Source organism: Amblyomma americanum, chromosome 2 (assembly GCF_052857255.1).
Source record: "Amblyomma americanum isolate KBUSLIRL-KWMA chromosome 2, ASM5285725v1, whole genome shotgun sequence".
Classification (NCBI taxonomy): Eukaryota; Metazoa; Arthropoda; class Arachnida; order Ixodida; family Ixodidae; genus Amblyomma; species Amblyomma americanum.
The window spans coordinates 102380847-102393832 of NC_135498.1; the positions used below are offsets into that span (position 1 = coordinate 102380847).

Here is a 12986-nt window from a genome sequence, read left to right on the forward strand (position 1 = left end):
TGGAAGGGATAAAAGAGAGACTGAGAGAAGAAAGGAAGAGGCGCCGTAGTGGAGGGCTCCGAAATAATTTCTACCACCTGGAGATCTTTAGCGTGTAATGACATCGCACAGCACACGGGCGCCTTTGCATTTCGCTTCCATCGAAATGCGGCCGCCGTTCTGCGGTCGGGTTCAATGCCGCGTTTCTGCTACAACGTTGTCGATGCCAACGCATGCAGCGCACATCTATCAATGCCGCCACATAGGTTAAAGTGGGCCTGAGGTGCCCACTGTCCCAGAGGGCCAGTCATGCGCCTTTCCTTTCCTTTCGATCGAAGCTCCACCTCTTTATCGGTTTCGGCACAGCTGTAGCTCGGTACGTCACGTGGTAATAAAACACGGCAAACAAGGTACGGAAGGGCGCAGTAAAGTTTTCGCTGTAAAACTTTAAAACTTAGTTCATTAAATTTTGAAGATATGTCCGTGGAGTGAATCTGTTGTGTACAACGTGCCCAATGCTTGAATTGAATTGGCTCTTGGGGAAAGAAATGGCGCAGTCTCTCTCTCAAATCTCGGCGGACACCTGAACCGCGCGGTAAAGAAAAGAATAAAGGAGGAGCTGAGAGAAGAAAGGAAAAAAACAGGTGAACTGAAATGTGGAGGGCGCTGAAATAATTTTGGCCACTTTAGCAAGTTTAATGCCCACTGACATCGCACAGCACACAGGCGCCTTTGCGTTTCGCCTCTATCCAAACACAGCCGCCGCGGTGAGGTTCGAACCCGGGTACTCCAGATCAGTAGCCGAGCTCTCTAACCACTGAGCCACCGCGGCAGTGCTTAATAATAATTGGTTTTTGGGGAAAGGAAATGGCGCAGTATCTGTCTCATATATCCTTGGACACCCGAACCGCGCCATAAAGGAAGAGATAAAGGAGGGAGTGAAAGAAGAAAGGAAGAAAGAGGTGCCGTAGTGGAGGGCTCCGGAATACTTAGACCACCTGGGGATCTTTAACGTGCACTGACATCGCACAGCACACGGGCGCCTTACCGTTTTTCCTCCATAAAAACGCAGCCACCGCGGTCGGGTTCGAACACGGGAACTCCGGATCAGTAGTCGAGCGCCCTAACCACTGAGCCCCCGCGGCGGGTCGGCAGTGCTTCACAAGTGTTCTTTCTAGGATGCGAAAGGAAGTCGAGGATTGTCACTGCCGTGTTTCCCCTTTCAGTCCCTTACGTCGCTGTTAACGTCTAACCAGACTAGGGCACCACTGCACTTCCCCTTCCTTCATAACCTAACTTAACTTAAGTTTTGAGGTGTCCACTAAGACAAAATTACACGACTGCACTTTGTACCCTCACGTCTTTCATTTCATTCCTTCGTTCTGCCTGCTATCCTCTATTAGAGAGTTTTAGTTTCACATACGTAGAGGCTTCACGTACGTAGAGCTCTTACGGGTGACCAGTGCGCATGCGCAGAATGCAAAGGGTATGCGCGAGTCTCACGTACGTACGTGAGAATCGGATTTTTACGTTGCAGTCTTTGCGTTGCTTGCGTACGTAGCGTTGACGAAAATGGTGGCGCCCTGCCCGCCGCTTCACAGCGATAACAGCTTCATCGCTAATCCCTCGAAGCGATATCGTGCTCTAAACTGTTGTATTCGCCTTCGATTTGCCCATTCTTACCCTCGCATAAGGTTTCAAGCGACAAATAACTTTTGTTTTTCAGACAGAAGGGCGATTTTTCAGCTGTTAAGCCTGACGAAGTAGCGTTGGTCGTCGTCATAGCAACGGTCTCGCTATGAATGGCTTGGCTTAAAGACTTGTCTTGGATGATTTAGGCTACAACCAGTGTCTGTGTTTCTTAGTAGATGGCGCTAGGCGTAATGCGCGGCGTGTTTCGCGTACGTGTAACTATAAGGGTTTCAAACCACCTGCGTGCAGGCTACGTAGAGTTCTCACATTTGCGTACGTGAACCCTCTACGCACGTGAAACTAAAGCTCACTATTTTCCGCTCCCCAGCTAGGTGCCTCAGTATCGATGGCAGATGCCGGGACTAGCAAAACCCTTCTCTTCCTTTTTTATTATTATTTTAATAAAGCCACTTACTACTACTTACTTGTCTCCGTGAGAGCAGAAATGCGAAAGTTTTTCCCTTTGCTCGCTTTCACACTCCATTGATCATATTTAGTATTTTTATTTTATTAATTGAAATTTTATTTTATTTTATCTTTTACTTTACTTCGTTTTATTTATTTGTGTTTGTTTTCGCATTTATATTTTGCTACTTATTTCTCTTCTTTATTTTTATTTATTTACAATAATCCAACTTAATTTTTTGCAATTCATCAACCAAACTTCTCCAAATTAAAGATCTACTCACGCACTACCGAATACAATATTTTGCACATTTATCCCCACGGGACGACATATTCCTGTGGGCCAAATTTCAAGCCGCCACGGTGGCTCAGTGGTTATGACGCTCGGCTGCTGAGCCAAAAGACGCGGGTTCGAACCCAGCAGCGGCGGTCAAATTTCGATGGGGGCAAAATTCTAGAGAACCACCCGCGGTGGCTCAGTAGTTACCGCGCTCGGCTACTGATCCAGAGTACCCAGGTTCGAACCCGACCACGGCGGCCGCGCTTCGATGGAGGCTAAACGCTAAGGCGCCCGTGTGCTGTGCGACGTCAGTGCACGTTAATCATAATAATAATTGGTTTTTGGGAAAGGAAATTGCGCAGTATCTGTCTCGTATATCATTGGACACCCGATCCGCGCCATAAGGAAAGGGATAAAGGAGGGAGTGAAAGAAGAAAGAGGTGCCGTAGTGGAGGGCCCTTGAATGATTTTGACCACCTGGGGATCTTTAACGTGCACTGACATCGCACCGCACACGGGCGCCTTAGCGTTTGGCCGCCATTAAAACGCAGCCACCGCGGTGGGGACCGAACCCGGGAACTCCGGATCAGTAGCCGAGCGCACGTTAAAGATAAAATTGGTTCTTAGGGAGAGGAAATGACGCAGTATCTGTCTCACACCGCGCCGTAATGGAAGGAATAAAGGAGGGACTGAGAGAAGAAAGGATGAAAGAGGCGCCGTAGTGGAGGGCTCCGAAGTAATTTCGACCACCTGGGGATCTCCAGCGTGCATTGACATCGCACAGCACACGAGTGTCTGCGTTTCGCCTCCATCGGAAACGCAGCCGCGGGGGTCGGGTTCGAACTCGGGTACACCGGCTCAGTAGCCAAGCGCCCTAACCACTGAGCCACCGCAGCGGGCCACGTTAATGACCCCAGAAGGTCGAAATTATTCTGGAGCCCTCCACTACGGCACCGCTTTCTTCCTTTCTTCTCTCCGTCCCTCTTTTATTCCTTCCCGCGGTTCATATGTCCGCCGATATGAGTACCATTTTCTTTCCCCAAAAACCAATTTTTCAAATTCTAGAAGACCGTGTACTGTGCGATGTTAAGTGCATGGTAAAGAAGCCCAGGCGGTCGAAATTTGCGGAGTCCCTCACTACGGCGTCCCTCATAGCCTGACCCGAGTCGCTATGACCCATTGCCCATAAACGAAACTAAACCAAAATATCCGTACACCTTTTGCAGGGGCAAGGTAAACATATAATGCTTTCGTATTAACAGTGACATCCTTTAGTGTAGCAGTGGAGGAGCCCAGGAAGGTTGCGTGTTGCTGGCTGGGCAGTTGCAGGGCGGGGATGGCAGCCGCCGCTGCAAGGGAGCAGCTGTCGCGGGCCACTGAGCCGTCGGTGTACACGAGGAGATGGTCCTGGAGCCCCTCGTGTACGACGGCTCTGGCCAGCTGCTGCACAGCACAGAGGGGTGTGCTCCAATTTCGCGCAATGCCGACGATCTCGCGCTGTACCTCCGAGGCAGCAGGCCAGGGCGCGCAGGAGCCGTAGTGGGGTGGGCCTTGTGTCAATGGCTCATACTCGAGCATCGCCGCACCCATTCGTGAGCGCGGGTGCGAGCGCGTACGCTGCCGCAGCGAGCCGCAGTCCGGTGTGCGGTGAAGCCGATCGATGTGATTCAGTGCCCTGCGCGCTGCTTGGAGCTGAAGTGGCCACTCTCCTGCCTCGGCCAACGTTGCGGCGCACTGCGAGTTTTTGGGCAGGCCTAGGCACACGCGCAGGGACTTGCGGTGCTGGAGCTCGAGTTTCTTCCAGCACGGCTTGCGCACCGTGACGAGCGGCAGCGCATAGAGCACCGCCCCCAAAGCTGCGGCATTGTATAGTCGCAGCGCGGCTTGCAGGGATATGCCCTGGCCTCGAGCGGTGAGCTTGTGCACGGCGGCGGCGATCCTCTTCTTCTGCAAACAGGCCTGTAACAAGGACCAAATTTTGTGACAGGCCGCAGAACGACTTCAAAAGTGCCGATAAGTGAGTTCCGCCCTGTAAACACACTACGACATGCATGCACACAAGTAATGCCGCGAATCTTTGCAGTGTTTGCTTGTTCAACCTTCAAAACTGCCAGCATGCCGCTTTATCGCCTTGTTTGCGATGCATGACACAACCAGATTTATCTCGATTGATTACATCCAGGCAGAGCTGATTCTACGTTATTCCGTAATGTAATAGTAACTTTGCGCACTTTATTTCGAAAGTTCGCTATCATCTTTAAACTGAGCACGGCCGATCAACAGCGGTGGGCATTCCGTTCGACGACCGTCGAGCATGTTTGTTGCTACCCCGCCGCCGTGTGGTTCAGTCTACTGTAGGCGCAAGTCAGCCCAAATAAACAGTTTTGTGTATATGCCATTTTCGCTGTCGTTCTGCACTCTGGATTGCAGTCACGACTTCGTGACATCTTGTGGAGGTGATGGGTAGCCTTCCATGTCCCAAACGCCCCCTTCAATTCGTGACACCATGCCTCTGCGCTTCGCACCTGAGGACGAGCCAGCAGCTCAGCGCGGAGCCGACGTCTCCAGGGAGAGGAGCCTGAGTTGAGGACCCTGGCGGACCACGCCAGACAGCGAAAAGACGCTGCTGCAAGCACCGCAACCTCACCAGAGATGTCGACAGCGATCATACTGCAGCAGCCGCGGGTGCCGCCAACTTTCAATCGATCCCTAGGCGAAGACCCCGAAGAATGGTTGGACCGATCTGAGCGCGTGGCTTCATTCAACAATTGGGATGATACAGCGAAAATTGGGCACGTTTTTTTTTGAGCACTAAAGGGCTCAGCACGCACATAGTATGAAAACCACGAGTCTTCCCTAACGCTAGGGGGGCTATTCAGGAGAGAACTTTTGAAGACCTTCACCAGTGTCGAGAGGAAATAAAAAGCCGAGCGACTTCCCGAGTCCAGGATCCAGCTTCCGAACGAGTCCGTATACGCGGTTACGTGAAAAAAATGAAGCGCCTCTTTCACCCCGCTGATACAGTAATGACTGGGGAAAAGAAAGTAGTTTTTAATGCGCGGCGTCAAAGAACAACTCTTTGCCAGCCTCGTCCGCCGGCCGCCAAAACAATGCGGGAAGTTAAACGCGAAATCGCACACGAGAAGCTATGACGACTGCTGCCATCCTCCGCACAACCCCAAGCAGCGACACTCGTGGATGTGGTGCGGGAAGGAGTGCAACAAGCACTTGGCACCCTGGCGGCCACAGAACCCCATGCCATGACTTACGCCGCTACAGTACGCACTCCGCATCCCCAACGACACCCCCTACGTCCTCTCCGAGATGAGCCACTTGCTCCAAAACGCCGCCTCCCTGCCCGCGCCAGCCCAGACTACGAACGACACTCAAGCCCCAGGAAATGCGACGCCTGGAGTACTTCCAACAACCGGCCGTTGTGCTTCCATTGAGGTGAAACCGGCCATATTCTTCATCGCTGTGCGTACCGACGTATTGACCTTCGAGGATTTGCCGTTGACGCACCACGACCACGCTTCGACCAACGTCCGCAAGAAATCGACGAGTACCTGCGTCGAGAGGAGTACACTCCGAACCGCTTTTCACGCTCACCATCGCCGTCAACCTCGCACTTTGCGTCGCCACGCCGCAGCTACGTAGCCGCGGTACGAAGAAGGTCTCCAAGCCCCCGTAGGGGAAACTAAAGGCAGCAACCTCTGGAGGTGAGGTTGCTCACGAGCGAAACGCCAAAGGTCCTCCACCGACCACGCCCCATGAAGACGCTGCAACCGCGACGCCGCATGAAGAACCTACACTCGCTGCACCGACGCCGCACAAAATGACTACCCCGATCACGACGCAAACTGCCTTCAAAACGACGCCGCAACCCAGAAAAGCTTCAACGACACGTTCTACCCACGATTCCCACATCCGCCCAAGCCGTGACCTGACGCCCAGGACGACGTGCAACGCAGGAGCCACGGCGTCCGACTAAGAAGTAGTTATCGACGGCCGGAACGTTAGCGCTCTAGTCGACACAGGAGCCGATTACTCGGTGATGAATGGAATATTTCCTGCACAGCTGAGGTAAGTCACGACCGCTTGGGATGGCCCACAAATTCGCACCGCACGGGGCTACCTCATTATGCCATCAGGACGATGCACAGCGCGACTGACTGTCAAAGGACTTACCTATCCTGCGACCTTCGTTGTGCTACGGCAATGTTCCCGCGAAGTGACCTTGGGAATGGATTTCCTAATGAGCATCAGGCGGTCATCGACCTGCGATCCAAGCTCATCACGCCTTCGACGGAAGAGCCCATTCCTTCGATGAGAACTCTGGAAAACCACGTTGCCCTGAGTGTCTTGGAGGAAGAAGTGAGCGTCCCACCCCGTTCAAGCGTTATCGCGACTGTAGGCGCTACGTAAGCCATTAACGCTGAAGCCATCATCGACGGGAACCTGCAGTTGCTTCTAGACCGAGGCATTAGCATCGAAAGAAGCATCGCACATTTCCTCAATGGCCAGGCCGAAGTACTGCTGACTAACTTCTGCGAAGAATACCGGCACATTATCAGAGGCAAGACGGTTGCTTTCTTCGGCGAAATATCTGACGTACGAGACACCTTCGCCCTATCCGACCCATCCGCAGAAGATTCGCCTAAGAGAACTCGCCCACTTTCGTCGTCAACCAAGCCCTGCACCCTGCATCGCCGATATCGGGCTCTGTCGTAAGCAGGATCGGTTGTGCGAATTTCATTGAGATCCCAAATTTTGCCTGCGATAGAATATTTGCACCGAGAACAGGGGGAGGCGGGTTAATTCGTGATACGAACTTGTATGCATGTCTTAACCACGTAAAAGACAAGGAACGAAGAAAGAAACAGACAAGACGTCCCTCGTCTATTTGTCCCTTGGCGTTCGCGTGTTTACAATACGCGGAGAAGAATATTGGCGCGAATGCAGTAATGTTCTCAGAAAATTACCCTTGCTTTTCTCTTAGCTTTTCTTCCCGAATGTTTTCCGCGGCATTTTTTTACTGTTTCTGTCTTTGAGTAAAAAAAAAGAATTCAGGTTATTGTCCGAACATTTCTTGAAATAATGCGTGGTATCTAACGCTTTATCTGAATGCAAACTTTATTTCCGCGGCTTTCACGACTGCCATTCATTTTTGCTGTTACAGCAACGAAAGCTCCAACCTGTTATTACACAGCAGTGCTGAACACGCCCAGAAAAACGGTGGGTAATAAATTTTCATTTCTTTTCGGGTTGTTAAAAGATGAAGAAGTTATCTATGCACACAGTCAAGGCTACGTGGAAAGAATTAGCGTAAGGAGGACTTGGCCAGGCAAGTTTAACGGCGTTGCCACCGAGATCATAGTATTTCACAGCCATTCTCATCCATTCTAAAACAGCGCAACCAAGACAAGGACGAAGTGAACATACAACACGAGCTCAGACTGTCAAGTGATCTTTATTCATAAGAACGTGCACAATTAATAGGAAGGCAGTGACAAAGGTAATTGGAAGCAGTTGATGTCACGAGACGAAAAGGGCAATAAAAGCGATAAACGCGTAAGAAGGTCGTAAGGCTAAACGATAAAATACATCAATAACAACTAAAAAGTCGATAAAATCGAAAAAGTGAATGACAGATAATAGTGAAAACGTTTTTCATACAACCTCAACAACCTTAAAATTAAAACCAATAAAACCATGGCATTCAATGAATTCGGCACTTTACATCATGTGACATTGAATGCCATGTGATCATACAGTATGCTTTGTTCACTTTACCATCTCTTTTGAGATTTCATCGTGTTTTAGCCTTACCACCCCCTTACGCTTTTTATTGCTTTTATTGCCTTTTACACATTGTGACGTCGATTGCCTTTAATTACATCTGCCACTTCCTTCATATACATGGTACACGTTTACACGTTTTGCTGTTTTAGAATGAGTACCTACCAACTCGCACAGGCTTCTACTTTGGCTTAAACATTCGCACCTTGACTTCAGCGCAAGGAGAATGTTATCATGTTAGGCATGTGAGAGTGCAATTTGGAAACTTCAACGCCTACAGAAGTGTGCACAAAGCCGCGACGTTGCTTTACCATTGTCGATGAAGATCTCTCAACCTTGCACGCAAGCAAGAATGAAAAATGCTTGTGAATATACTTGAGGATAATCCGTTTCCGTAAAACGTCCGTCTCCTTGCAATACATTTGAAGCACATAGCAGAATCAGATTTCACATCGAATACAGATATTCCATGAATAGTATTCGCGTCACTATCGAAATTTGCCAATGATGGCACACTTCTAGTTATTTACCGCTGAGTGTAACTCGCTTAGTTTGGCACGTCAAGGGCAATATATCGGAACGCATGCACATTTCTTAGTGGGAACCAGGATTTGGCATGTGGCAATAGCGTGCTTGAAGGTCTGTCTGAAATTTCGATGCCAGTTTAGGATGCCAGTGCGACAAGTGCTAAGCCCTACCCTACTTACGACCGATTCACCAATAAGTCGAATATGTCATGACGCCCTTCATCACATGGAACAATGAGTTCAACTTTCTCGTTGTACATAGATGCAAATTGGATGCCTCGAGGAGTGTGGACCAATTAAAAGGCCTTTGAAGGACGGCATAGAGTGCATCGTAAGAACATGTTTCTGCTTTCTTTACTCACTTTTCAAAACACCCAATTTTCTTTTGTCGCGATCGACAATCCAAACCACGCGGCCAGAGGAAACGTCCCTGAAAAAAAGTAAATTTAATTGCCACCAACCACGTCTCAGTGCCCTCTCAAATAAGTCTCTGCAGAAACCCGGAAAAAGAAAAGATATCTCAACGAATTGTTTCGGTAGCATGTCTCTGCTCCATATTCCAGAACACACCTGCCGTTGTCATTTGCCGCACACCTAGAGTGAGCGGGTAGTGCCAATCCCCGGCGCGCCTGCTACCCTATGCATGCATTCGGTATAGGCTCAGAGATTTAGCCCGTATTACGGTACAGGTCACAACCAATTTATTACGTTGAAAATGTTTTCAGGATTAGAACGCTGTGGAAACGCAAGCAGTCACCCAAGGCCAAGTATTTATACAACCTGCATAATGTAGAAGGCAAGTCTTAGGCGCTGCCAGTCGCTAGCCAGGCGAGTGCAATAGGAAGTGGAGCTCTAAGAAAGCTCTAAATGAGACTAACTTCAGGCGCGCGAACGTACGCGATCACCACAGCGAGAGCCAGCGCATGCAGCAAGTTTCAGGCGCAGTGTGCTTCAGCTCGATACTTTCCGCAGACCGTGCTTGGGATTCGTTGACTCCATGCACCAATACTCTCTGGTCAGTGCTGCTTTCGCTTACCGACCAATCACACAGGTAATTTTGAGAATATAAAGTCTGCTTAGAAAATTAAATGTGGCACATAAACCCTCATCTGACTGGGTATACTTACGTTTGTATCACGCTGCAGCAGGAGGATCAGTGATCATTGCAGGGTGGTACATTTCAGTTAAAACGCCGAACCCATGCCTGCTGCGCAGTTGCGTTGCCCTTAACTTCACTATGCAGTTTTAACTTTTAAAGGCCGCGCTTTTGTAATAGTGGGGCCTTCAGATGAAATTCTCCCATTCGGCGTAATCTACAGTGCACTGACAGTTCAAGCACGCGGCTAGCTACTTGTGCATTTCGCATTAGTCGAAATGCTACCGCATCATCTGGTTACGAATTATGAATATGCTTCCAACTGCCGCCTTTTGTTCTTTCGACTCGACAGTGAATTGGTACTTGCAATGAGGTCCGAAAATTATTACTTGAACTGTGACTTTCCGCGTACCCTTCTCATTTTGCTGATCGACGTGCACTTTTTCCCCCAGAACGGCTTAATAGACCTTAACGGTAGCAGAGTAGCTTAATGGTAAATTTCTCTCACAACTATCAATAACCAAGCGTAGGGAGCTTGTTGTCAATCATATATTTCAGCTTCGTGCCGGCAAAGTAGCAACATATATAGCTTAAAGGATGTTTCAGCCAACTGTGCGCCGCACTGCCCGTATGCGCGCCATCGTAGCTCCGCTTCGTTCGGCATTGAAGGAAACCGGTGCAGACGAACATTTAAAATGTTATCTGGCTCGCGGCAGCCAACGGCGCAAGCAGCGACAGCGGCTATGGCGATGTTTCTAGACGGAGGGCTGTAGGGCAAGATGGACGTCGCATGATTTCAATATTTCCCGGGCGCATTTTTTTTTTGTTTTTGAAACTTTAGGCTACCGCCGGTTGACAGTGGTGTCCGTTATACACGCAGAGTCTTCTCGCACTCACGAAAAAACACAAAAAAGCGCGAGTAGACGCGGAACGCCGACAGGATACGCGCTGCAGCAGGAACAAGGCGCGCGTGGCAATACTCAGGACACTTCTTTGCAGCTGCGAAGCGGGAATACTATCCCTTCAAATCTACAGCGCATGAGGCGTAAAGCGCTCTAATTGCTTCCAAACGCTCAGCTTGCTGCACTTAACTAAGGCACAGCGGAAACTCACCCTAAAACGCAAAATTGAATGAAATGCTTTCTTTACCATGCATTTCCCAAAAAATTTAAGAGCAGGCTGTAGATCCGAGTTTGACAGCAGAAGCAACGCCAAGCGTCAGATACTATTTGGCCCGATAGTTCATTCAGAGCCAGAATAAAGTAGCCCACCTAAAAATGACATGATGCCATTCTTTCACTCTCTTTCAAAGCGCATAAACACTAATTCTTTAATTATACACGGAGGAATAAAAACAGGCTTTCATTTTGAGCGTGCACTGTGCACTGACATCGCACAGAACACGGGCGCCTTAGCGTTTTACCTCCATAAAAACGCGGCGGCAGCGCTTTTATGGAGGCAAAACGCTAAGGCGGCCGCGTGCTGTGCGATGTCAGTGCACGTTAAAGATCCCCAAGTGGTCTAAGTATTCCGGAGCCCTCCACTACGGAACCTCTTTCTTACTTTCTTCTTTCACTCCCTCCTTTATCCCTTCCCTTATGGCGTGGTTCAGGTGTCCGCCCATATATGAGACAACAGATACTGCGCCATTTGCTTTCCCCCAAAACCAATTATTACTATTATTATTATGTTGAGCGTGCAAGAAGCTCTTACGCCGTCAATATCGCTATATATAAAACTTCCTTCTATTTCAGGACGTCATTCGCGATGCGCTACTTTATATGCAAGATGAATTGCTATACTTGTGCCCCATTGGTCTCTGCGACAATGGCACTTGTATCCCCAGCGGCCTTGAACTGAGTTGTTGGAAATCATACCCAGAGTTCTTTGAAAGGCTCTTCGGACCATTTAGGAGGCCTAGAATTTTGATGTCCACAACGCCAAGAACAACAACAACGACGACGACGACGACAACTACGACAACTGAGCCTGCAAACATAACCTCAAGTTCAGAACCTACGAACGTGACTTCAATGCAGCTGGAAGAGCTCTAATTCGTAAACGATGGTGAAGGCTGAAAGTGTGAAAACGCTATGGGACCACTATGGGACCACTGAAACTCCCCGCACACTCACTCAATAAAAAAAGGAACCTGTGCCAAGGCTCAGAATCGAACGAGGGCCTTTGGCGTTTGAGGCGGTGACGCTACCACACCGCCACGACGGCTCTTTTTTTTTTCTGTATTGCATGGAGATAGGGCCGAAAAGAAAAGTCTAAGCACGTTTACGGCGCAAAACATCAGGCCACCTTACCCCTTCTGGACCCCTCCTTCCAAAAGATCAGAAGTCTGGTAGGCACGCATATGCATTCGGATAGCGGAGCCAGCTAGGCGGCTCTTGCAGGGCAGCATATACTCCCCGCACCAAAGCGCATTGTTCACGAAACAAACATTTCGACGACCGTGGTGATTCGGCGTGGCGGTTCGTTATGCGGCTCTTCTAGAGACTAAATGGTCCCAGCAACATACATAGATCATATGGCACAGCACTGGTCTTCTCCGCGGTCAAAAAACGAATACTGTAGGTGTGATGTCAATGTCCTTCTTAATTGTTCGCTGTAAAATGTCCCAGAAGAAGATAGCATCAATGCACAGAATAAAAGGTCAGTTGTACCTGGTGTATTGCACAGGCGACAATTCACCGTCCATGGCACAAGCATATCCTTAGCATGAAGCCATGCCTTCACAGGCAGCGTTGACGTGTGCAGCTTAAAAAAGAATGTTTTCACAGCAGAAGAAATGCACATTCGCCTAAAACGTTTTAAAACACTGGCGTCAAGTAATTCTATAAAACGTTTCTGATACAACGGTACACGGAACAAATACTCTGTGTCTGAGTCATCTGCCTTCTAGAGAGGCTATACAGGTAGTCTATAGAAAAGCGCACAGTGAGGAAATTGAAGGTGTTAGCAACTTCCTTAAAGAATCCCCATAAATGCCCCTCACGAGTGTGTCCCGTCGGTGCGAATAGGAAAGGTAAATGAGCACTTAGACGCCTAATAAGCACGGCTAGTAAAAAAGAGTGGTATTAAGAACTGAAAAAGAAAGAAACGCGAGACAAGCTGATCCACGAATAAGTGAAGAAGGCCGATTCCACCAGACTCTAGAGAAAGAAATAGGTTATCGCGACGCATGAGTTCCCATTGGGAA

General features: G+C 49.2%; 1 protein-coding gene across 3 annotated transcripts in view; it reads left to right on the forward strand.

Moving 5' to 3' along the window:
* Positions 1-11956, forward strand: part of LOC144118887 (uncharacterized) — a 36816-nt gene extending 24860 nt beyond the window's left edge. For all 3 annotated transcript variants that reach the window (XM_077651671.1, XM_077651672.1, XM_077651673.1), the window contains 3 exons: positions 7536-7591; positions 8945-9013; positions 11533-11956. In XM_077651671.1, coding sequence (XP_077507797.1) covers positions 7536-7591; positions 8945-9013; positions 11533-11832 — 425 coding nt within the window. In that variant the 3' untranslated portion in view covers positions 11833-11956. The remainder of the gene's footprint in view (positions 1-7535; positions 7592-8944; positions 9014-11532) is intronic.
* The last annotated feature ends 1030 nt before the right edge of the window (positions 11957-12986 follow it).